The sequence below is a fragment of the Coregonus clupeaformis genome, unplaced genomic scaffold (assembly GCF_020615455.1).
Source record: "Coregonus clupeaformis isolate EN_2021a unplaced genomic scaffold, ASM2061545v1 scaf0085, whole genome shotgun sequence".
NCBI lineage: Eukaryota > Metazoa > Chordata > Actinopteri > Salmoniformes > Salmonidae > Coregonus > Coregonus clupeaformis.
In genome coordinates, this window is record NW_025533540.1 from 366,576 (window position 1) to 393,653 (window position 27,078).

Genomic DNA, 27,078 nt, shown 5'->3' on the forward strand with positions numbered 1-27,078 from the left:
TCGAGGAAGTCCAGGAAGATAGATGTAATTGTGGATCAGCGGTTCCTGGGACTGAAAGACTTCTCGCCGGAGTTGCATGGAGTATCGTGTCTCCCGAGTGGCGCAGTGGTCTAAGGCACTGCATTGCAGTGCTAGCTGTGCCACTAGAGATCCTGGTTAGAATCCAGGCTCTGTCGTAGCCGGCTGCGACCAGGAGACCCATGGGGCGGCGCACAATTGGCCCAGCGTCGTCCAGGGTAGGGGAGGGAATGGCCGGCAGGGATGTAGCTCAGTTGATAGAGCATGGCGTTTGCAACGCCAGGGTTGTGGGTTCGATTACCACGGGGGGCCAGTATGAAAAAATATAAATAATGTATGCACTCACTAACTGTAAGTCGCTCTGGATAAGAGTGTCTGCTAAATGACGTAAATGTAAAATGTATTGTCACAAGCCATACCATACCATATGGGCGGCAGGTAGCTTAGTGGGTAAGAGCGTTGTGCCAGAAACTGAAAGGTCGCTGGTTCTAATCCCCGAGCCGACTAGGTGAAAAATCTGTCGATGTGCCCTTGAGCAAGGCACTTAACCCTAATTGCTCCTGTAAGTCGCTCTGGATAAGAGCGTCTGCTAAGTGACCCAAAAAAATTTAAAAAATAAAATACCACCCTCTCAGGCCCTAAAGGAAGGAAGAAGTTTAGTTTAGTTTTTTGTCTATGTACTATTTTTATTTGAGTGGATTAAGTTAGTATTCCCCATCACGTATGGGTTTTCTTTTTACCTTGTTTTTTCAACCCCGTCCAGCTGGTGGCAGCAATACACCTTTTGGGGTTGTAGTCATAAAACCCACCGAAGAAGAAGAAAGCAGAAGGCACTGTTCTGTTGATGTAAGCGCCATGACACACGGCACAACCGAATAGGATTCAGCTGGCTAACTTGCCTGAAAACAACGACAACAAAGAATGAAAACATTACAAATAGTATTCTGATTTTGTTATAGTTCAGCATTTGTAAACTCAAGGGAGATTATCTGAAGTTGTAAACCATGGAGCCGACAGCGCCCAAAAGGTGTGTGTACGTTTGATTCGCTTGGAAAAGTAGAATTCAAGTACGTTAGTTAGCTCGCTAAATTAGCCTTGACAGCTATAGCAAATATTTTTCAATCTGTGGCTGTAGTTAACTAGCTAGCCACGTTAGCAAGTTTGCTAACAATATTTGTAATTTCTTATAAGATAGCTAGCTAACGTTAGCGTCACCACTTTGACTTGTAACGTTAGTTATCTAACTAGTAGAGATGTATTACATATCCTTCATTTAACTAACTACTAGCTAGCTACCGTTAGCTAGTTGTCTAGCTAGACAGAAACTAACGTTAACTGACAATTGTGTGTTATTGTAATGTTTACTTTTGGTTTTGCCTGAAAAGCTAGCTAGCTACTTTAGCATAAATTATATAAAACTCCCTGTAGACCCAGTGCCACAATTCCAGTCTGTTGTTGATGCCATAGAAATAGAATGAATAGAACGGGCTTGGAACCTCTAGCCACAGATAGAACAATGAGACAGATATTTTACCGGATGTATAAATGTGAAGCATCCGGTTGGCGTTTCCGCTCATTAACAAATAATGGTAGTGAGTGGAAGCCCAGTAGCAGAAATTGATTTTGGACGATATTCTGCTAATTTTCTCATTGATGAAAGAGTTGATCTCTACAGTTTTCTGTTTCCAAAACTAGAATGTTACGAACAGAGTGGCCTAAGTGTTTTGTAGACTTTACCCTTTGCCAAAGTTTCAAAAAAGTGTGTTGTTTAGGAGTGCAAGGGCGAATTGAGTTATTGCACACTCGCACTTCACAGAGTAGGTGTTCCTAACGAAAATAAGTAAATACATGCTAGAATGTGCCAATAGGCTCTCGCTAGCTCATGCTCGGCTCTGCCCACCTCCTTTCTTGTTCTGCCTACTATGATTAATTTGCTCCCATTGGAAACAACAGGCTGTGGTCTGTCTTGGGTTAGTTATAAAAAATCTTTGCTCTAACCCTGGCAATTTCACTGGTAAACTCAAGGATACACTCGCAATGGCTGCCTGTTATTGTGATGCAATTTCCATGGTAATTTGAAATGGCCTATCAACTGATGCTGGATTTCCATGGTAATATTGAATTCTCATTCAAATGATGTTAACAGATGTGGCTCATGCAATGGAATGTATTTTTTTGTAATGTCAGTTGAGTTGACTGAACAAATGACAGCACAGATTGAAGGGTACACCTCCTGCTTTTACTTCCTGGCATGGCTACACTCAACATTTTTGGTGTTTGGTATTTTATTAGGATCAGCTACTCTTCCTGGTGTCCACACAGAACATGAAACATGACATAATACAGAACATTAATAGACAAGAACACCTCAAGGACAGAACTACATACATTTTTAAACCACACGTAGCCTACATGTCAATACATACACACAAACTATCTTGGTCAAATAGGGGAGAGGCGTTGTGCCGTGAGGTGTTGCTTTATCTGGTTTTTGAAACCAGGTTTGCTGTTTATTTGAGCAATATGAGATGGAACGGAGTTTCATGCAATAATGGCGCTATATAATGCTGTACGCTTTCTTGAATTAGTTCTGGATTTGGGGACTTCGAAAAGACCCCTGGTGGGGTAAGTGTGTGTGTCAGAGCTGTGTGTAAATTGACTATGCAAACCATTTGGGATTTTCAACAAATTAATGTTTCTTATAAAAAGAAGAAGTGATACAGTCAGTCTCTCCTTAACTCTTAGCCAAGAGAGACTGGCATGCATAGTATTAATATCAGCCCTCTGATTACAATGAAGAGCAAGACCTTCCGCTCTGTTCTGGGCCAGCTGCAGCTTAACTAGGTCTTTCTTTGCAGCACTCGACCATATCACTGGACAATAATCAAGACAAAACTAGAGCCTGCAGGACTTTCTTTTTGGAGTGTGGTGTCAAAAAAGCAGAGCATCTCTTTATTACGGAGAGACCTCTCCCCATCTTTACAACCATTGCATCTATATGTTTGAACATGACAGTTTACAATCTAAGGAAATGCCAAGTAATTTAGTCTCCTCAACTTGTTCAACAGCCACACCATTCATTACCAGATTCAGCTGAGGTCTAGAACTTAGGGAATGATTTGTAACAAATACAATGCTCTTAGTTGTAGAGATGTTCAGGACCAGTTTATTACTGGCCAACCATTCCAAAACAGACTGCAACTCTTTGTTAAGGGTTTCAGTGAATTCATGCGTATATGGTTGAATCATCAGCATACATGGACACACATGCTTTGTTTAATGCCAGTGGCAAGTCATTGGTGAAAATAGAAAAGAGTAGAGGGCCTAGAGAGCTGCCCTGTGGTACACCACTTTACATGTTTGACATTAGAGAAGATTCCATTAAAGAAAACTCTGAGCAAGCTGATAGGTCTGCTGTTAGAACCAGTAAAGGCAGCTTTACCACTCTTGGGTAGCGGAATGACTTTGGCTTCCCTCCAGGCCTGAGGATGAAGACTTTCCTCTAGGCTCAGATTAAAGATATGACAGATAGGAGTGGCCATAGAGTCAGCTACCATCCTCAGTAGCTTTCCATCTAAGTTGTCAATGCCAGGAGGTTGGTCATTATTGATCGATACAATAATTTTCACACCTCTCCCACACTAACTTTACAAAATTCAAACTTGCAATGCTTTTCTTTCATTATTAGTTTTTTTTATGCATGAATATGATGGCTTCCTGTTCATTGTTGGCATTTCCTGCCTAAGTTTGCCCACTTTCCCAATGAAGTAATCATTAAAATAATTGGCAACATCAAATGGATTTGTGATGAATAAGCCATCTGATTCGATGAAAGATGGAGTCGAATTTGTCTTTCTGCCCATAAGTACTCAAGTTTTTTTTTTCCATCATTCTTTATATCATTGATCTTGGTTTCATAATAGAGTTTATTCTTCTTCTTTTTGTTGAGTTTAGTCACATCATTTCTCTATTTGCAGTAAGTCAACCAGTCAGATGTGCAGCCAGACTTATTAGCCCCTCCTTTTGCCCCGTCTCTTTCAACCAGACAGTTTTTTAATTCCTCATCAATCCATGGAGCCTTAACAGCTCTAACAGTCCGTTTCTTAACAGGTGCATGTTTATCAATAACTGGAAGAAGCAATTTCATAAACTCATCAAGTGCAGCATCTGGATGCTCCTTATTAATCACATCAGACCCAAAAATATTTTTTACATAATCCACATATGAGTCACAGCAGAATCTTTTGTATGATCTCTTATATACTATTTTAGGCCCAGCTGTTGGAACTTTGTCTTTCCTGGATATAGCCACTATATTGTGATCACTGCATCCAATGGGTACGGATACAGCTTCAGAACAAAGTTCTACAGTAGTAGTCAAAATGTGATCGATACATGTGGATGATCTTGTTCCTGAAGTAAATGGCTGACAGTCCTCCCATTATTCCATCATTGACTTGAATGGGGATGCCCGTTCAATTCATTCTATTGCTTAACTGTAAGTGGCTCTGGATAAGAGTGTCTGCTAAATGACGTAAATGTAAATGTGTTGTTGATGCTCTGCCTCCACAGCAAGCTGAAGAAACTGAGTGAAGACAGTCTCACAAAACAACCAGAGGAGGTCTTTGATGTTCTGGAAAAACTTGGTGAAGGGTGAGAATATTCATTCATCATTATAACCTGAATATGACTTATAATGAAAGTAAAGAGATGTTCATGTAAATGGACGTTATAACAATGACTAGATTATTTATGAAATGGCTGATGGAACCACTAATATGTAACACAGGATCCTGGTCTTTGGTACTCAGTGCATCATTTCCACTGTCTGTCTCTATCTCCTCCAGGTCCTATGGCAGTGTGTTTAAAGCCATCCATAAGGAGTCGGGCCAGGTGGTGGCTATCAAACAGGTGCCTGTTGAGTCAGACCTCCAGGAGATCATCAAGGAGATATCCATCATGCAGCAGTGTGACAGGTACTCTGTATGTATGAGAGACTTTCATCAGGCAGAGCTAGCATGTCTCCAGAGGCTGTGAGACTCTCTGGGCCAGACTTTCATCAGGCAGAGCTAGAATGGCTCCAGAGGCTGTGAGACTCTCTGGGCCAGACTTTCATCAGGCAGAGCTAGCATGTCTCCAGAGGCTGTGAGACTCTCTGGGCCAGACTTTCATCAGGCAGAGCTAGCATGTCTCCAGAGGCTGTGAGACTCTCTGGGCCAGACTTTCATCAGGCAGAGCTAGCAGGTCTCCAGAGGCTGTGAGACTCTGGGCCAGACTTTCATCAGGCAGAGCTAGCAGGTCTCCAGAGGCTGTGAGACTCTCTGGGCCAGACTTTCATCAGGCAGAGCTAGCATGTCTCCAGAGGCTGAGACTCTCTGGGCCAGACTTTCATCAGGCAGAGCTAGCAGGTCTCCAGAGGCTGTGAGACTCTCTGGGCCAGACTGTCATCAGGCAGAGCTAGCAGGTCTCCAGAGGCTGTGAGACTCTCTGGGCCAGACTGTCATCAGGCAGAGCTAGCATGTCTCCAGAGGCTGTGAGACTCTCTGGGCCAGACTGTCATCAGGCAGAGCTAGCATGTAATAATAATAATAATAATAATATATATAATAATAATATGCCATTTAGCAGACGCTTTTATCCAAAGCGACTTACAGTCATGCGTGCATACATTTTTTTTGTGTATGGGTGGTCCCGGGGATCGAACCCACTACCTTGGCGTTACAAGCGCCGTGCTCTACCAGCTGAGCTACAGAGGACCAAGAATCCAGAGGCTGTGAGACTCTCTGGGCCAGACTTTCATCAGGCAGAGCTAGCATGTCTCCAGAGGCTGTGGGAGGAGAATAGTCTCCTCCTCTGTAATCACATGGCTATCTTCAATATACTGCATCCAGTACCACACTCTGTTTGCTCACCTAAGTTCACCAACATGTGTTTGTTCACTGCCTTTTATTCCCATGTCCAGTCCCTATGTGGTGAAGTACTATGGCAGCTACTTTAAGAACACAGACCTGTGGATAGTGATGGAGTACTGTGGAGCCGGCTCTGTTTCAGACATCATCAGACTACGCAACAAGACGGTCAGTATATTGTCTCAGTGTGAGAATGAAGATTACCTTTGGTGCTTCAGTAACCTTTTACCATTCATTGGTCATGTTTTGAATGTGTATTCATAGACTACTGAATTATCAGAATGAATCATTTCTATAATCTCCTCTTGTATAGCTCACAGAGGATGAGATAGCCACCATCCTCAAGTCCACATTGAAAGGTCTGGAGTATCTGCATTTCATGAGGAAGATCCACAGAGACATCAAGGCAGGCAACATTCTCCTCAACACAGACGGCCATGCCAAGCTGGCTGACTTTGGAGTAGCGGGACAACTCACGGTATGTCTGTCTGCCTGTCTGTCTGTCTGCCTGCCTGCCTGTCTGTCTGTCTGCCTGTCTGTCTGTCTGCCTGTCTGTCTGTCTGCCTGTCTGTCTGCCTGTCTGTCTGCCTGTCTGTCTGTCTGCCTGCCTGTCTCTCTCTCTGTCTGTCTGTCTGTCTGTCTGTCTGTCTGTCTGCCTGTCTTTCTGCCTGCCTCCCTGCCTGTCTGTCTGTCTGTCTGTCTGCCTGCCTGCCTCCCTGTCTGCCTGCCTGCCTCCCTGTCTGCCTGTCTGTCTGCCTGCCTGTCTTTCTGCCTGTCTGTCTGTCTGTCTTCAACTCTCTCTTTTATGAAGTGAATTCTGACTGTCTGATGATGTCATCTGGTGTCAGTTTTATCAGGAGTTTTTATCCTTGACTTGATTGTTGTGATTGTAGCAGTGAATCAGTTTATATATATAGATGATATAATATTCATATTATTCTGTCTAGGACACGATGGCAAAGCGGAACACGGTGATCGGGACTCCGTTCTGGATGGCTCCAGAGGTCATCCAGGAGATAGGATATAACTGTGTGGCAGACATCTGGTCCCTGGGCATCACCTCTATAGAGATGGCTGAGGGCAAACCTCCCTACGCTGATATACATCCCATGAGGGTGAGTCCGAGTCTGGGCAGGACGGACCAGATGCAGGGTGGTCAGGCTTCATGTTGATGTTCATAATTACCTAGTCAGTTGGACAACTGACTGCATTCAACCTAAATGTGTCTTCTGTATTCAACCCAACCCCTCTGAATCAGAGAGGTGGGGGGGGGGGGGTTTCCAGAGGTCTTCCATGCTACCTGCTTCACCAGGTGTTCTCTCTCTCTATCAGGCTATTTTCATGATCCCAACCAACCCACCTCCTACGTTCAGGAAGCCTGAGCTGTGGACAGACGACTTCACACACTTTGTAAAGAAATGTCTGGTGAAGAACCCAGAACAGAGAGCTACAGCCACACTGCTACTACAGGTGAGAGACAGAGAGACAGACAGACAGACAGACAGACAGACAGGCAGGCAGACAGACAGACAGGCAGACAGGCAGACAGACAGACAGGCAGACAGACAGACAGACAGGCAGGCAGGCAGACAGACAGACAACTACAGGTCAGACAGACAGACAACTACAGGTGGGACAGACAGACAGACAGACAGACAGACAGACAGACAGACTCCTGTATATTCGTATAAAAGCACAGTCTGTCATCTTGTCCAGCTCATCTTCTCGTAGCACCTTGCCATTTGACTGTCTGTGATGTCACTTCGTCTACCAACATATAAAACCACTGACAGGCATGTGGAGCTTCATCAACTGACTGACTTCCTCCTCTCCATCTCTCCTGTAGCATCCGTTCATCACGGCAGCCAAGCCAGTCACCATCCTGAGAGACCTGATCACTGAGTCCATGGAGATGAAGGCTAAGAGACAGCAGGAGCAGCAGAGAGAGCTGGAGGAGGAGGACTCTGTACGTATAGTCTAGTCTGGGATAGAGAGAGCTGGAGGAGGAGGACTCTGTACGTATAGTCTAGTCTGGGATAGAGAGAGCTGGAGGAGGAGGACTCTGTACGTATAGTCTAGTCTGGGATAGAGAGAGCTGGAGGAGGAGGACTCTGTACGTATAGTCTAGTCTGGGATAGAGAGAGCTGGAGGAGGAGGACTCTGTACGTATAGTCTAGTCTGGGATCTATGGACACAGGACACGACTCTGTACGTATAGTCTAGTCTGGGATAGAGAGAGCTGGAGGAGGAGGACTCTGTACGTATAGTCTAGTCTAGGATCTATGGACACAGGACACGACTCTGTACGTATAGTCTAGTCTGGGATAGAGAGAGCTGGAGGAGGAGGACTCTGTACGTATAGTCTAGTCTGGGATAGAGAGAGCTGGAGGAGGAGGACTCTGTACGTATAGTCTAGTCTGGGATAGAGAGAGCTGGAGGAGGAGGACTCTGTACGTATAGTCTAGTCTGGGATAGAGAGAGCTGGAGGAGGAGGACTCTGTACGTATAGTCTAGTCTGGGATCTATGGACACAGGACACGACTCTGTACGTATAGTCTAGTCTGGGATAGAGAGAGCTGGAGGAGGAGGACTCTGTACGTATAGTCTAGTCTGGGATAGAGAGAGCTGGAGGAGGAGGACTCTGTACGTATAGTCTAGTCTGGGATAGAGAGAGCTGGAGGAGGAGGACTCTGTACGTATAGTCTAGTCTGGGATAGAGAGAGCTGGAGGAGGAGGACTCTGTACGTATAGTCTAGTCTGGGATAGAGAGAGCTGGAGGAGGAGGACTCTGTACGTATAGTCTAGTCTGGGATAGAGAGAGCTGGAGGAGGACGACTCTGTACGTATAGTCTAGTCTGGGATAGAGAGAGCTGGAGGAGGAGGACTCTGTACGTATAGTCTAGTCTGGGATAGAGAGAGCTGGAGGAGGAGGACTCTGTACGTATAGTCTAGTCTGGGATAGAGAGAGCTGGAGGAGGAGGACTCTGTACGTATAGTCTAGTCTGGGATAGAGAGAGCTGGAGGAGGAGGACTCTGTACGTATAGTCTAGTCTGGGATAGAGAGAGCTGGAGGAGGAGGACTCTGTACGTATAGTCTAGTCTGGGATAGAGAGAGCTGGAGGAGGAGGACTCTGTACGTATAGTCTAGTCTGGGATAGAGAGAGCTGGAGGAGGAGGACTCTGTACGTATAGTCTAGTCTGGGATAGAGAGAGCTGGAGGAGGAGGACTCTGTATGTATAGTCTAGTCTGGGATAGAGAGAGCTGGAGGAGGACGACTCTGTACGTATAGTCTAGTCTGGGATAGAGAGAGCTGGAGGAGGAGGACTCTGTACGTATAGTCTAGTCTGGGATAGAGAGAGCTGGAGGAGGAGGACTCTGTACGTATAGTCTAGTCTGGGATAGAGAGAGCTGGAGGAGGAGGACTCTGTACGTATAGTCTAGGATCTATGGACACAGGACACGACTCTGTACGTATAGTCTAGTCTGGGATAGAGAGAGCTGGAGGAGGAGGACTCTGTACGTATAGTCTAGGATCTATGGACACAGGACACGACTCTGTACGTATAGTCTAGTCTGGGATAGAGAGAGCTGGAGGAGGAGGACTCTGTACGTATAGTCTAGTCTAGGATCTATGGACACAGGACACGACTCTGTACGTATAGTCTAGTCTGGGATAGAGAGAGCTGGAGGAGGAGGACTCTGTACGTATAGTCTAGTCTGGGATCTATGGACACAGGACACGACTCTGTACGTATAGTCTAGTCTGGGATAGAGAGAGCTAGAGCTGGAGGAGGAGGACTCTGTACGTATAGTCTAGGATCTATGGACACAGGACACGACTCTGTACGTATAGTCTAGTCTGGGATAGAGAGAGCTGGAGGAGGAGGACTCTGTACGTATAGTCTAGTCTGGGATAGAGAGAGCTGGAGGAGGAGGACTCTGTACGTATAGTCTAGGATCTATGGACACAGGACACGACTCTGTACGTATAGTCTAGTCTGGGATAGAGAGAGCTGGAGGAGGAGGACTCTGTACGTATAGTCTAGTCTAGGATCTATGGACACAGGACACGACTCTGTACGTATAGTCTAGTCTGGGATAGAGAGAGCTGGAGGAGGAGGACTCTGTACGTATAGTCTAGTCTGGGATAGAGAGAGCTGGAGGAGGAGGACTCTGTATGTATAGTCTAGTCTGGGATAGAGAGAGCTGGAGGAGGAGGACTCTGTACGTATAGTCTAGTCTGGGATAGAGAGAGCTGGAGGAGGAGGACTCTGTACGTATAGTCTAGTCTGGGATAGAGAGAGCTGGAGGAGGAGGACTCTGTACGTATAGTCTAGTCTGGGATAGAGAGAGCTGGAGGAGGAGGACTCTGTACGTATAGTCTAGTCTGGGATAGAGAGAGCTGGAGGAGGAGGACTCTGTACGTATAGTCTAGTCTGGGATAGAGAGAGCTGGAGGAGGAGGACTCTGTACGTATAGTCTAGTCTGGGATAGAGAGAGCTGGAGGAGGAGGACTCTGTACGTATAGTCTAGTCTGGGATCTATGGACACAGGACACGACTCTGTACGTATAGTCTAGTCTGGGATAGAGAGAGCTGGAGGAGGAGGACTCTGTACGTATAGTCTAGTCTGGGATCTATGGACACAGGACACGACTCTGTACGTATAGTCTAGTCTGGGATAGAGAGAGCTGGAGGAGGAGGACTCTGTACGTATAGTCTAGGATCTATGGACACAGGACATGACTCTGTACGTATAGTCTAGTCTGGGATAGAGAGAGCTGGAGGAGGAGGACTCTGTACGTATAGTCTAGTCTAGGATCTATGGACACAGGACACGACTCTGTACGTATAGTCTAGTCTGGGATAGAGAGAGCTGGAGGAGGAGGGACTCTGTACGTATAGTCTAGTCTGGGATAGAGAGAGCTGGAGGAGGAGGACTCTGTACGTATAGTCTAGTCTGGGATAGAGAGAGCTGGAGGAGGAGGACTCTGTATGTATAGTCTAGTCTGGGATAGAGAGAGCTGGAGGAGGAGGACTCTGTACGTATAGTCTAGTCTGGGATAGAGAGAGCTGGAGGAGGAGGACTCTGTACGTCTAGTCTGGGATAGAGAGAGCTGGAGGAGGAGGACTCTGTACGTATAGTCTAGTCTGGGATAGAGAGAGCTGGAGGAGGAGGACTCTGTACGTATAGTCTAGTCTGGGATAGAGAGAGCTGGAGGAGGAGGACTCTGTACGTATAGTCTAGTCTGGGATAGAGAGAGCTGGAGGAGGAGGACTCTGTACGTATAGTCTAGTCTGGGATCTATGGACACAGGACACGACTCTGTACGTATAGTCTAGTCTGGGATAGAGAGAGCTGGAGGAGGAGGACTCTGTACGTATAGTCTAGTCTGGGATCTATGGACACAGGACACGACTCTGTACGTATAGTCTAGTCTGGGATAGAGAGAGCTGGAGGAGGAGGACTCTGTACGTATAGTCTAGTCTGGGATCTATGGACACAGGACACGACTCTGTACGTATAGTCTAGTCTGGGATAGAGAGAGCTGGAGGAGGAGGACTCTGTACGTATAGTCTAGTCTGGGATAGAGAGAGCTGGAGGAGGAGGACTCTGTACGTATAGTCTAGTCTGGGATAGAGAGAGCTGGAGGAGGAGGACTCTGTACGTCTAGTCTGGGATAGAGAGAGCTGGAGGAGGAGGACTCTGTACGTATAGTCTAGTCTGGGATAGAGAGAGCTGGAGGAGGAGGACTCTGTACGTATAGTCTAGTCTGGGATAGAGAGAGCTGGAGGAGGAGGACTCTGTACGTATAGTCTAGTCTGGGATCTATGGACACAGGACACGACTCTGTACGTATAGTCTAGTCTGGGATAGAGAGAGCTGGAGGAGGAGGACTCTGTACGTATAGTCTAGTCTGGGATCTATGGACACAGGACACGACTCTGTACGTATAGTCTAGTCTGGGATAGAGAGAGCTGGAGGAGGAGGACTCTGTACGTATAGTCTAGTCTGGGATCTATGGACACAGGACACGACTCTGTACGTATAGTCTAGTCTGGGATAGAGAGAGCTGGAGGAGGAGGACTCTGTACGTATAGTCTAGTCTGGGATAGAGAGAGCTGGAGGAGGAGGACTCTGTACGTATAGTCTAGTCTGGGATAGAGAGAGCTGGAGGAGGAGGACTCTGTACGTATAGTCTAGTCTGGGATAGAGAGAGCTGGAGGAGGAGGACTCTGTACGTATAGTCTAGTCTGGGATCTATGGACACAGGACACAGCCATTAAAGCAGCTGGGTGCAGACATATACACCAAGCTGCCTTAATGGCTCGTCTTCTAGGTGCATTATGGTCCTGATGATAGTCACTACTACAAGTAGGGATTGGTTGATGCTCACATCTAAGCCAATACGACACCAATGAAACTTCTCTTATTAATAGTTGGCTAACGTCAGTCCGCTGAACAGGCAAAGAAAGGTATCTTCATTTGGTCATGGAAGGTTTACCCTAACGACTGCAGCCATTAGCTAGAGCCAGACGACAACAGCTGACCTCGACACTTCCTTCACATAGAAGCTACAGGTAACTGCCAAAATAAAGGAAACGCCAACATAAAGTGGCTTAATAGGACGTTGGGCCAGAACAGGGCGTTGGGCCACCATGGGCCAGAACAGGGCGTTGGGCCAGAACAGGACGTTGGGCCACGACGAGCCGCCAGAACAGCTTCAGTGCTCCTTGGCATAGATTCTACAAGGGTATCGAACTCTATTGGAGGGATGCAACACCATTCTTCCACAAGAAAGTCCATCATTTGGTGTTTTGTTGATGGTGGTGGAAAACGCTCTCTGTCGCCACTCCAGAATCTCCCATAAGTGTTCAATTGGCTTGAGATCTGGTGACTGAGACACACACGCCCTTTAACCCCCTACAGTCGATGTCTGAGCCCCTGCAGAAATCGAATTAGCATAATAAAAACATCTGCATCAACATCCGTCTGTTTTAAACCAGAGATCCGTGGGCTCTTTCTCAATCCACCACATCCGCCAATGGCGGCCTTCCGCATCTACGGTGGAAGGTGGCCGAGCTACAGCGGTGGAAGGTGGCCGAGCTACAGCGGTGGAAGGTGGCCGAGCTACAGCGGTGGAAGGTGGCCGAGCTACAGCGGTGGAAGGTGGCCGAGCTACAGCGGTGGAAGGTGGCCGAGCTACAGCGGTGGAAGGTGGCCGAGCTACAGCGGTGGAAGGTGGCCGAGCTACAGCGGTGGAAGGTGGCCGAGCTACAGCGGTGGAAGGTGGCCGAGCTACAGCGGTGGAAGGTGGCCGAGCTACAGCGGTGGAAGGTGGCCGAGCTACAGCGGTGGAAGGTGGCCGAGCTACAGCGGTGGAAGATGGCCGAGCTACAGCGGTGGAAGGTGGCCGAGCTACAGCGGTGGAAGGTGGCCGAGCTACAGCGGTGGAAGGTGGCCGAGCTACAGCGGTGGAAGGTGGCTGAGCTACAGCGGTGGAAGGTGGCCGAGCTACAGCGGTGGAAGGTGGCCGAGCTACAGCGGTGGAAGGTGGCCGAGCTACAGCGTTGTTTGTCAGACTGAGACAACCCGAAGATCGGTCTATGACCACCACAAGGTCACGGGACTCGTCTGAAGTCGGTACCGCCAATCTGCCTAGACTCGTCTTGAAGGTTCCCCGGTACCAGTTGAAAATATGAATGGAAGTACAGTGTCTTCAGAAAGTATTCATACCCCTTGACTTATTCCACATTTTGTTGTTTCAGCCTGAATTCAAAATGGATTCAATTGATGTTTTTCTCACCAATCTACACCCACTACCCATAATGACAAAGTGGAAACATGTTTTTAGTAATGTTAGCAAATTGATTGAAAATGAAATACAGAAATATCTCATTTACGTAAGTATTCAGACTCTTTGCTATGAGACTCGAAATTGAGCTTAGGTGCATCCTGTTTCCATTGATCATCCTTGAGATGTTTCTACAACTTGATTGGAGTCCATCTGTGGTAAATTCAATTGATTGGACATGATTTGGAAAGGCACACACCTGTCTAGATAAGGTCCCACAGTTGACATTGCATGTCAGAGCAAAAACCAAGCCATGAGGTCGAAGGAATTGTCCGTAGAGCTCCAAGACAGGATTGTGTTGAGGCACAGATCTGGGGAATGGTCCCAAAACATTTCTGCAGCCTTGAAGGTCCCCAAGAACACAGTGGCCTCCATCATTCTTAAATGGAAGAAGTTTGGAACCACCAAGACTCTTCCTAGAGCTGGCCGCCCGGCCAACCTGAGCAATCGGTGGAGAAGGGCCTTGGTCAGGGAGGTGACCAAGAACCCGATGGTCACTCTGACAGAGCTCCAGAGTTCCTCTGTGGAGATGAGAGAATCTTCCAGAAGGACAACCATCTCTGCAGCATTCCACCAATCAAGCCTTTATGGTAGAGTGGCTAGATGGAAGCCACTCTTCAGTAAAAGGCACATGACAGCCCGCTTAGAGTTTGCCAAAAGTCACCTAAAGGACTCTGATCATGAGAAACAAGATTCTCTGGTCGGATGAAACAAAGATTGAACTCTTTTTGGCCTGAATGCCAAGCGTCACGTCTGGAGGAAACCAGGAACCGCTCATCACCTGGCCAATACCATCCCTACGGTGAAGCATGGTGGTGGCAGCATCATTATGGGGTATTGTGTGTAAATTGATGAGAGGGAATAAGGCTGTAATAAAATGTGGAAGAAGTCAAGGGGTCTGAATACTTTCCGAAGGCACTGTAAGTATTCCCACCCGAGTCAAAACTTTGTAGAATCACCGTTGGCAGCGATGACAGCTGTGAGTCTTGCTGGGTAAGTCTAAGCTTTCTACACCTGGATTGTGAAACATTTGCCCATTCTTTAAAAAAAATATGAAAACACTGTCAAGTTGGTTGTTGTTCATCGCTAGACAACCATTTTCAAGTCTTGCCATGATGCAGCCACCACCATGCTTGGAAATATGGAGAGAGGTACTCAGTAATGTGTTGTGTTGGATTTGCCCCAAACAATGCTTTGTATTCAGGACAAAGTGAATTGCAGTATTACTTTAGTGCCTTGTTGCAAACAGGATGCATGTTTTGGAATATTTGTATTCTGTACAGGCTTCCTTTTCTCAGTGTGAATTAGGTTTGTATTGTGGAGTAACTACAATGTTGTTGATCCATCCTCAGTTTTCTCCTATCACAGCCATTAATCTCTGTAACTGTTTTTAAAGTCACCATTGGCCTCATGGTGAAATCCCTGAGCGGTTTCCTTCCTCTCCGGCAACTGAGTTAGGAAGGATGCCTGTATCTTTGTAGTGACTGGGTGTATTTATATAAAATTTTCCGTCTAGATAGAACTGCCAAAGGGTGTGGAGTTGCAATCTACTGTAGAGATAGCCTGCAGAGCTCCATCATACTATCCAGGTCTGTGCCCAAACAGTTTGAGCTTCTACTTCTAAAAATCCACCTTTCCAGAAATAAATCTCTCACTGTTGCCGCTTGCTACAGACCCCCCTCAGCCCCCAGCTGTGCCCTGGACACCATATGTGAATTGATTGCCCCCCATCTATCCTCAGAGTTCGTACTGCTTGGTGACCTAAACTGGGATATGCTTAACACCCCGGCCATCCTACAATCTAAACTAGATGCCCTCAATCTCACACAAATTATCAACGAACCTACCAAGTACAACCCTAAATCCGTAAACATGGGTACCCTCATAGATATCATCCTGACTAACTTACCCTCTAAATACACCTCCGCTGTCTTCAACCAGGATCTCAGCGATCACTGCCTTATTGCCTGCGTCCGTAACGGGTCCGCGGTCAAACGACCACCCCTCATCACTGTCAAACGCTCCCAAAAACACTTCAGCGAGCAGGCCTTCCTAATTGACCTGCCCCAGGTATCCTGGATGGATATAGATCTCATTCCGTCAGTAGAGGATGCCTGGTTGTTCTTCAAAAGTAATTTCCTCTCAATCTTAAATAGACATGCCCCATTCAAAAAATACAGAACTAAGAACAGATATAGCCCATGGTTCTCCTCAGACTTGACCAGCACAAAAACATCCTGTGGCGTACAGCATTAGCATCAAATAGCCCCCGCGATATGCAACTTTTCAGGGAAGTTAGGAACCAATATACACAAGCAGTTAGGAAAGCAAAGGCTAACTTTTTCAAACAGAAATTTGCATCCTGTAGCACTAACTCCAAAAAGTTTTGGGACACTGTAAAGTCCATGGAAAATAAGAGCACTTCCTCCCAGCTGCCCACTGCACTGAGGCTAGGAAACACTGTCACCACCAATAAATCTACAATAATCGAGAATTTCAACAAGCATTTTGCTACGGCTGGCCATGCTTTCCACCTGGCTACCACTACCCCGGCCACCAGCTCTGCACCCTCCGCTGCAACTTGCCCATGCCCCCCCCGCTTCTCCTTCACACAAATCCAGACAGCTGATGTTCTGAAAGAGCTGCTAAATCTGGACCCCTACAAATCATCTGGGCTAGACAATCTGGACCCTTTCTTTCTAAAACTAGCCGCCGAAATTGTCGCAACCCCTATTACTAGCCTGTTCAACCTCTCTTTCGTAACGTCTGAGATCCCCAGAGATTGGAAAGCTGCCGCGGTCATCCCCCCTCTTCAAAGGGGGTGACACTCTAGATCCAAACTGTTACAGACCCATATCCATCCTGCCCTGCCTTTCAAAAAGTTTTTGAAAGCCAAGTCAACAAACAGATCACCGACCATTTCGAATCCCACCGTACCTTCTCCGCTATGCAATCCGGTTTCTGAGCTGGTCATGGGTGCACTTCAGCCACGCTCAAGGTCCTAAACGATATTATAACCGCGATCGATAATAGACAGTACTGTGCAGCCGTTTTCATTGACCTGGCCAAGGCTTTCGACTCTGTCAACCACCGCATTCTTATTGGCAGACTAAATAGCCTTGGTTTCTCAAATGACTGCCTCGCCTGGTTCACCAACTACTTCTCAGATAGAGTTCAATGTGTCAAATCGGAGGGCCTGTTGTCTGGACCTATGGCAGTCTCTATGGGGGTGCCACAGGGTTCAATTCTTGGGCCGACTCTTTTCTCTGTGTATATCAATGACGTCGCTCTTGCTGCTGGTGACTCTCAGATCCACCTCTACGCAGACGACACCATTTTGTATACATCTGGCCCTTCATTGGACACTGTGTTAACAAACCTCCAAACGAGCTTCAATTCCATACAACACTCCTTCAGTAGCCTCCAACTGCTCTTAAACACTAGTAAAACTAAATGCATGCTCTTCAACCGAACGCTGCTGGCACCCGCCCACCCGACTAGAATCACCACTCTCGACGGGTCTGACCTAGAGTATGTGGACAACTACAAATACCTAGGTGTCTGGTTAGACTGTAAACTCTCCTTCCAGACTCACATTAAGAATCTCCAATCCAAAGTTAAATCTAGAATTGGTTTCCTATTTCGCAACAAAGCCTCCTTCACTCATGCTGCCAAACATGCCCTCGTAAAACTGACTATCCTACCGATCCTTGACTTCGGCGATGTCATTTACAAAATAGCCTCCAACACTCTACTCAGCAAATTGGATGTAGTCTATCACAGTGCCATCAGTTTTGTCACCAAAGCCACATATACTACCCACCACTGTGACCTGTACGCTCTTGTTGGCTGGTCCTCACTACATATTCGTCGCCAAACCCACTGGCTCCAGGCCATCTATAAATCACTGCTAGGCAAATCCCCGCCTTATCTTAGCTCATTGGTCACCATAGCAACACCCACCCGTAGTCTGCGCTCCAGCGGGTATATCTCACTGGTCATCCCCAAAGCCAACACCTCCTTTGGCCGCAATTCCTTCCAGTTCTCTGCTGCCAATGACTGGAACAAATTGCAAAAATCTCTGAAGCTGGAGACACTTATCTCCCTCACTAACTTTAAGCATCAGTTGTCAGAGCACCTTACCGATCACTGCACCTGTACACAGCCCATCTGAAATTAGCCCACCCAACTACCTCATCCCCATATTGTTATTTATTTTTGCTCTTTTGCACCCCAGTATCTCTATTTGCACATCATCTCTTGCACATCTATCATTCCAGTGTTAATACTAATTGTAATTATTTTGCACTATAGCCTATTTTATTGCCTTACCTCCATAACTTGCTAAATTTGCACACACTGTATATATATGTATTTCTGTTGTATTTTTGACTTTGTTTTGTTTTACCCCATATGTAACTCTGTGTTGTTGTTTTTATCGCACTGCTTTGCTTTATCTTGGCCAGGTCGCAGTTGTAAATGAGAACTTGTTCTCAACTGGTTTACCTGGTTAAATAAAGGTGAAATAAAATAAAAATAAATGTATTGATACACCATCTGTTATGATGAGTTTCTGGTATTGAGAAGTTCAAGATGAATATAGACTTTCTGTCTCCTCACCACTTATCTAGTAGCTCTGTTCCCCACGATACTATGACATGACATCATTACACCATAAAAACATCATATCACCATCCCATGTGTATTGATACACCATCCAATGTGTAATAACTTCACAATGCTCAAAGGGATATTCAATATCTGCTTTTTTTTTTACCCATCTACCAATAGGTGTCCTTTGCGAGGCATTGGAAAACCTCCCTGGTCTTTGTGGTTTAACCTGTGTTTGAAATTCCCTTCCCCGACTGAGGGACCTTACAGATAATTGTATGTGTGGGGTACAGAGATGAGGCAGTCATTCAAAAATAATGTTAAACACTATTACTGCACAAAGAGTGAGTCCATGCAACTTATGTAACTTGTTAAGCAAATGTTTACTCCTGAACTTATTTAGGCTTGCCATAACAAAGGGGTTGAATACTTGTTGACTGAAGACATTTCAGCTTTTCAGCTTTTCATTTTTTATTAATTAGGAAAATGTTTAAAAACACAATTGCACTTTGACATTGTGGGGTATTGTGTGAAGGCCAGTGAAACAAAATCTCAATTTAATCCATTTTAAATTCCGGCTGTAACACAACAAAATGTGGAAAAAGTTAAGGAGTGTGAGTACAAAAAAATTTATGCACGCATGACTGTAAGTCGCTTTGGATAAAAGCGTCTGCTAAATGGCATATTATTATTATTATATTATACTTTCTGAAGGCACTGTATGAATGAATCCAAGTAACTTACTGTCCAACTGCTGGAGTAAAAATACCTTTTAGAAGTAAGTCTCCTCTCTCTGTGTCCAGGAGGAGGAGGTGGAGGTGGACTCCCACACCATGGTGAAGTCTGGATCAGAGGGGGCTGGCACCATGAGAGCTGCCAGCACCATGAGCGACGGAGCTCAGACCATGATAGAGCACGGCAGCACCATGTTAGAGGCAGACCTGGGAACCATGGTCATCAACAGTGATGATGAGGAGGAGGACAACGATGAAGGCTCCATGAGGAGTGAGTACAGCTTGTCAGGATGGTACCGTAGGCTATAACTAACATATTGTGATCATTTAGTTTATATACACCGCTCAAAAAAATAAAGGGAACACTTAAACAACACAATGTAACTCCAAGTCAATCACACTTCTGTGAAATCAAACTGTCCACTTAGGAAGCAACACTGATTGACAATACATTTCACATGCTGTTGTGCAAATGGAATAGACAACAGGTGGAAATTATAGGCAATTAGCAAGACACCCCCAATAAAGGAATGGTTCTGCAGGTGGTGACCACAGACCACTTCTCAGTTCCTATGCTTCCTGGCTGATGTTTTGGTCACTTTTGAATGCTGGCGGTGCTTTCACTCTAGTGGTAGCATGAGACGGAGTCTACAACCCACACAAGTGGCTCAGGTAGTGCAGCTCATCCAGGATGGCACATCAATACGATTTGTGGCAAGAAGGTTTGCTGTGTCTGTCAGCGTAGTGTCCAGAGCATGGAGGCGCTACCAGGAGACAGGCCAGTACATCAGGAGACGTGGAGGAGGCCGTAGGAGGGCAACAACCCAGCAGCAGGACCGCTACCTCCGCCTTTGTGCAAGGAGGAGCAGGAGGAGCACTGCCAGAGCCCTGCAAAATGACCTCCAGCAGGCCACAAATGTGCATGTGTCTGCTCAAACGGTCAGAAACAGACTCCATGAGGGTGGTATGAGGGCCCGACGTCCACAGGTGGGGGTTGTGCTTACAGCCCAACACCGTGCAGGACGTTTGGCATTTGCCAGAGAACACCAAGATTGGCAAATTCGCCACTGCCGCCCAGTGCTCTTCACAGATGAAAGCAGGTTCACACTGAGCACATGTGACAGACGTGACAGAGTCTGGAGACGCCGTGGAGAACGTTCTGCTGCCTGCAACATCCTCCAGCATGACCGGTTTGGCGGTGGGTCAGTCATGGTGTGGGGTGGCATTTCTTTGGGGGGCCGCACAGCCCTCCATGTGCTCGCCAGAGGTAGCCTGACTGCCATTAGGTACCGAGATGAGATCCTCAGACCCCTTGTGAGACCATATGCTGGTGCGGTTGGCCCTGGGTTCCTCCTAATGGAAGACAATGCTAGACCTCATGTGGCTGGAGTGTGTCAGCAGTTCCTGCAAGAGGAAGGCATTGATGCTATGGACTGGCCTGCCCGTTCCCCAGACCTGAATCCAATTGAGCACATCTGGGACATCATGTCTCGCTCCATCCACCAACGCCACGTTGCACCACAGACTGTCCAGGAGTTGGCGGATGCTTTAGTCCAGGTCTGGGAGGAGATCCCTCAGGAGACCATCCGCCACCTCATCAGGAGCATGCCCAGGCGTTGTAGGGAGGTCATACAGGCACGTGGAGGCCACACACACTACTGAGCCTCATTTTGACTTGTTTTAAGGACATTACATCAAAGTTGGATCAGCCTGTAGTGTGGTTTTCCACTTTAATTTTGAGGGTGACTCCAAATCCAGACCTCTTTTATTATAGGTCTGTAGCTGACATTAATATCTAGTTTTTGTGATCCATATTTCTATTTTATTTGACACATGATAATGCACGTGGACAGACTTAAACCGCAAACCTCAGGACCTGTGGATATAGATACTTTTGTACCTGTTTCCTCCAGCATCTTCACAAGGTCCTTTGCTGCTGTTCTGGCATTGATTTGCACTTTTCGCACCAAAGTACGTTCATCTCCAGGAGACAGAATGCGTCTCCTTCCTGAGCGGTATGATGGCTGCGTGGTCCCATGGTGTTTATACTAGCATACTATTGTTTGTACAGATGAACGTGGTACCTTCAGGCATTTGGAAATTGCTCCAAAGGATGAACCAGACTTGTGGAGGTCTACAAAAAAATTTCTGAGGTCTTGGCTGATTTCTTTTGATTTTCCCATGATGTCAAGCAAAGAGGCACTGAGTTTGAAGGTAGGCCTTGAAATACATCCACAGGTACACCCCAATTGACTCAAATGATGTCAATTAGCCTATCAGAAGCTTCTAAAGCCATGAAATCATTTTCTGGAATTTTCCAAGCTGTTTAAAGGCACAGTCAACTTAGTGTATGTAAACTTCTAACCCACTGGAATTGTGATACAGTGAATTATGAGTGAAATAATCTGTCTGTAAACAATTGTTGGAAAAATTACTTGTCATGCACAAAGTAGATGTCCTAACCGACTTGCCAAAACTATAGTTTAACAAGAAATGTGTGGAGTGGTTGAAAAACTAGTTTTAATGACTCCAACCTAAGTGTATGTAAACTTCCGACTTCAACTATAATGACACTCCAAATTGAGCTCAGGTGCATCCACATTTCCCCAGTTGACAGTGCATGTCAGAGCAGAAACTATACCATGAAGTCCAAGGAACTGTCCGTATATCGCAGAGATAGAATTGTGTTGAAAGTTTCCAAGAGCACAGTGGTCTCAATCACTGGGAAATGGACAAAATATAGAACTACCCAGACTCTGGCTAGAGCTGGCCGTCCGACCAAACGGAGCAAGTGGCCTGCCAGAAGGACAACCGTCTCTACAGCACTTCACCAATCTGGCCTTTCCTGAGGAAAAGTCACATGGCTGCATGCCTGGAGTTTGCAAAAAGTCACATGAAAGACTGAGCATAAGGCAAAATATTCTGTGGTCTGATGAGACAAAAATGTAACTCTTTGGCCTGAATGCAAAGCGCTATGTCTGGAGAAAACCAGGCACAGCTTATCACCTGTCTAACACCATCCATACCGTGAAGCATGGTGGTTGGCAGCATCACGCTATGGGGATGCTTTTCAGCAGCAGGGACTGGGAGACTGGTAAGGATAGAGGGAACAATGAATGGAGCCAAGATAAAGCAAAGCAGTGCGATAAAAACAACAACACAGAGTTACATATGGGGTAAAACAAAACAAAGTCAAAAATACAACAGAAATACATATAATATACAGTGTGCAAATTTAGCAAGTTATGGAGGTAAGGCAATAAAATAGGCTATAGTGCAAAATAATTACAATTTAGTATTAACACTGGAATGATAGATGTGCAAGAGATGATGTGCAAATAGAGATACTGGGGTACAAATGAGCAAAATAAATAACAATATAGGGATGAGGTAGTTGGGCGGGCTAATTTCAGATGGGCTGTGTACAGGTGCAGTGATCGGTAAGGTGCTCTGACAACTGATGCTTAAAGTTAGTGAGGGAGATAAGTGTCTTCAGCTTCAGAGATTTTTGCAATTTGTTCCAGTCATTGGCAGCAGAGAACTGGAAGGAATTGCGGCCAAAGGAGGTGTTGGCTTTGGGGATGACCAGTGAGATATACCCGCTGGAGCGCAGACTACGGGTGGGTGTTGCTATGGTGACCAATGAGCTAAGATAAGGCGGGGATTTGCCTAGCAGTGATTTATAGATGGCCTGGAGCCAGTGGGTTTGGCGACGAATATGTAGTGAGGACCAGCCAACAAGAGCGTACAGGTCACAGTGGTGTGTATTATATGGGGCTTTGGAGACAAAACGGATGGCACTGTGATAGACAACATCCAATTTGCTGAGTAGAGTGTTGGAGGCTATTTTGTAAATGACATCGCCGAAGTCAAGGATCGGTAGGATAGTCAGTTTTACGAGGGCATGTTTGGCAGCATGAGTGAAGGAGGCTTTGTTGCGAAATAGGAAACCGATTCTAGATTTAACTTTGGATTGGAGATTCTTAATGTGAGTCTGGAAGGAGAGTTTACAGTCTAACCAGACACCTAGATATTTGTAGTTGTCCACATACTCTAGGTCAGACCCGTCTAGAGTAGTGATTCTAGTCGGGTGGGCGGGTGCAAGCAGCGTTCGGTTGAAGAGCATGCATTTAGTTTTACTAGTGTTTAAGAGCAGTTGGAGGCTACTGAAGGAGTGTTGTATGGAATTGAAGCTCGTTTGGAGGTTTGTTAACACAGTGTCCAATGAAGGGCCAGATGTATACAAAATGGTGTCGTCTGCGTAGAGGTGGATCTGAGAGTCACCAGCAGCAAGAGCGACGTCATTGATATACACAGGCAAATACACAAATACAGGCAAGTCCTTGATGAGAACCTTCTGGGGCGAAGATTTACGTTCCAACAGGACAGTGACCCCAAGCATACAGCCAAAGCAACGCTCGAATGGCTTCAGAACAAGGATGTGAAAGTCCTTGAGTGGCCCAGCCAGAACCCAGACTTGAATCCCATTGAATCTGTGGAAAGACTTGAAGATTGCTTTTCAGACATACCCAAGACAACTCAAAGCTGTAATCGCCACCAAAAGTGCTTCTACAAACTATTGACTAGGGGGTGTGAATACTTATATAAATGTAATATTACTGGATTTCATTTTCAATACATTTGCAAAAATTTCTAAAGACGTCTTTGACTTTTGTCATTATGGGGTATTGTGTGTAGATGGGTGAGAAAAACATCAATTGAATCCATTTTGAATTCAGGCTGAAACAACAAAATGTGGAATAAGTCAAGGGGTATGAATACTTTCTCAAGGTTTATATAGAAAAGTAATTGTTTCCTCTCTCCCCAGGACACCCCACCCCCCAGCAGGCCCTGAGACCCTCCTTCATGGACTACTTTGACAAGCAGGACTCTAAGGTCCAACAGGAGAGCTATAACCATAACCAGCAGCAGGATCCAGGCTATCACATCAGCCAGGCTAAGAACGTCTTCCCTGACAACTGGAAGGTTCCTCAGGACGGAGACTTTGACTTTGTGAGTTACACCCCATCACCCAGCCATAGAACTACATCTAGAACCATCCATAGAACTATATCTAGAACCATCCATAGAACTATATCTAGAACCATCCATAGAACTACATCTAGAACCATCCATAGAACTATATCTAGAACCATCCATAGAACTATATCTAGAACCATCCATAGAACTATATCTAGAACCATCCATAGAACTACATCTGGAACCATCCATAGAACTACACTACAAATCAAATGTTTTAGAACACCTACTCAAGGGTTTTTCTTTATTTTTACTATTTTTACATTGTAGAATAATAGTGAAGACATCAAAACTATGAAATAACACATATGGAATCATGTAGTAACCAAAAAAGTGTTAAACTAATCAAAATATGTTATATTTTAGATTCTTCAAATAGCCACCCTTTGCCTTGATGACAGCATTGCACACTCTTGGCATTCTCTCAACCAGCTTCACCTGGAATGCTTTTCCAACAGTCTTGAAGGAGTTCCCACATATTCGGAGCACTTGTTGGCTGCTTTTCCTTCACTCTGCCGTCGACTCATCCCAAACCATCTCATTTGGGTTCAGGTCGGGTGATTGCGGAGGCCAGGCCATCTGATGCAGCACTCCATCACTCTCCTTCTTGGTAAAATAACCCTTACACAGCCTGGAGGTGTGTTGGGTCATTGTCCTGTTGAAAAACAAATGATAGTCCCACTAAGCCCAAACCAGATGGGATGGCGTATCGCTGCAGAATGCTGTGGTAGCCATGCTGGTTAAGAGTGCCTTGAATTCTAAATAAATCATTGACAGTGTCACCAGCATAGCACCATCACACCATAACACCTCCTCCTCCATGCTTCACGGTGGGAACCACACATGCAGAGATCTTCCGTTCACCTACTCTGCATCTCACAAAGACACGGCGGTTGGAACCAAAAATCTCCAATTTGGACACCAGTTTAATGTCCATTACTCGTGTTTCTTGGCACAAGCAAGTCTCTTATTATTATTGGTGTCCTATAGTAGTGGTTTCTTTGCAGCAATTCGACCATGCAGGCCTGATTCACACAGTCTCCTCTGAACAGTTGATGTTGAGATGCGTCTGTTAATTGAACTCTGTGAGGCATTTATTTGGGCTGCAATCTGAGGCTGGTAATTCTAATGAACGTATCCTCTGCAGCAGAGGTAACTCTGGGTCTTCCTTTCCTGTGTTGGTCCTCATGAGAGCCAGTTTCATCATAGCGCTTGATGGTTTTTGTGATTTTCTGTATTGACTGACCTTCATATCTTAAAGTAATTACTGTCGTTTCTATTTGAGCTGTTCATTCCATAATATGGTCTTGGTCTTTTACCAAATAGGTCTATCTTCTGTATACCCCCCTACCTTGTCACAATACAGCTGATTGGCTCAAACACATAAATAAGGGAAAAAAATCCACAAATGTACTTTTAACAAGGCACACCTGTTAATTGAAATGCATTCCAGGTGACTACCTCATGAAGCTGGTTGAGAGAATGTCAAGAGAGTGCAAATATGTCATAAAGGCAAAGGATGGCTACTTTGAAGAATCTAAAATATATTTTGATTTGTTTAACACTTTTTTGGTTACTACATGATTCCATATGTGTTATTTCATAGTTTTGATGTCTTCACTATTATTCTACAATGTAGAAAATAGTAAAAATAAAGAAAAACCCTGGAATGAGTAGGTGTGTCCAAACTTTTGACTGGTACTGAACATATGGAACCGTCCATAGAACTACATCTAGAATCACAATAGTATTTTAATTAAATGACCAATAGTACTGGAATAGAATCTCTGGGATCCATTGTCATGTGACAGCATCTCTGGGATCAATAGTCATGTGGCAGCATCTCTGGGATCAATAGTCATGTGACAGCATCTCTGCGATCAATAGTCATGTGACAGCATCTCTGGGATCAATAGTCATGTGGCAGCATCTCTGGGATCAATAGTCATGTGACAGCATCTCTGCGATCAATAGTCATGTGACTGCATCTCTGGGATCAATAGTCATGTGACTGCATCTCTGGGATCAATAGTCATGTGACTGCATCTCTGGGATCAATAGTCATGTGACTGCATCTCTGGGATCAATAGTCATGTGACTGCATCTCTGGGATCAATAGTCATGTGACTGCATCTCTGGGATCAATAGTCATGTGACTGCATCTCTGGGATCAATAGTCATGTGACTGCATCTCTGGGATCAATAGTCATGTGACTGCATCTCTGGTTCTAAAGTTGCCTCTCTCCCTCTGTATGTGTGTGTGTGTGTGTGTGTGTGTGTGTGTGTGTGTGTGTGTGTGTGTGTGTGTGTGTGTGTGTGTGTGTGTTCTCTGTCTGTCTGCGTCCCTGTGTGTGTCTCCCTGCGTTGTGTGTGTGTGTGTGTGTGTGTGTGTTCTCTGTCTAAGCAGCTAAAGAACCTTGACTTTGAGGAGCTGCAGCAGCGTCTGACGGCTCTGGACCCCATGATGGAACGAGAGATCGAAGAGCTCCGACAGCGTTACACCGCCAAGAGACAACCCATCCTCGACGCAATGGACGCAAAGAAACGCAGACAGCAGAACTTCTGAAGAGCCTGACCTGAGGAAGACATTCTGACCTGGGCCCGTTTTCAGACTGCGTCTCAGATTCAGGAGTGCTGATCTAGGCTAAGGTTGTTCACTTACCATGTAATCTTATTGCTTAAAAATACTATTAAATAGATGTTTTATTGTCACAAGGCAAAGCTGATGCTAGATCAGCACTCTGACAGCAGAACTGCTGAGGACCTTAGAGAAGGCTGTTAAGACCTGACCCAGGGAGAGGAGAGACCTGGCCAAGGGAGAGGAGAGACCTGGCCAAGGGAGAGGAGAGACCTGACCAAGGGAGAGGAGAGACCTGACCCAGGGAGAGGAGAGACCTGACCAAGGGAGAG

General features: G+C 45.8%; 1 protein-coding gene across 2 annotated transcripts; it reads left to right on the plus strand.

Moving 5' to 3' along the window:
* The first annotated feature begins 845 nt into the window (after positions 1-845).
* Positions 846-27,026, plus strand: stk3 (serine/threonine kinase 3 (STE20 homolog, yeast)). 2 transcript variants are annotated; one of them, XM_045213171.1, is made up of 11 exons: positions 846-1,045; positions 4,591-4,671; positions 4,866-4,994; positions 5,981-6,095; positions 6,241-6,405; positions 6,875-7,042; positions 7,260-7,397; positions 7,774-7,893; positions 19,198-19,399; positions 23,957-24,141; positions 26,573-27,026. In XM_045213171.1, the coding sequence occupies exons 1-11, from the start codon at positions 1,023-1,025 to the stop codon at positions 26,732-26,734; spliced, it is 1,488 nt and encodes a 495-aa protein (XP_045069106.1). In that variant the 5' UTR covers positions 846-1,022; the 3' UTR covers positions 26,735-27,026. The 2 variants fall into 2 exon arrangements, with proteins under 2 accessions (XP_045069106.1, XP_045069107.1); XM_045213172.1 differs by having other exon boundaries at positions 26,576-27,026.
* The last annotated feature ends 52 nt before the right edge of the window (positions 27,027-27,078 follow it).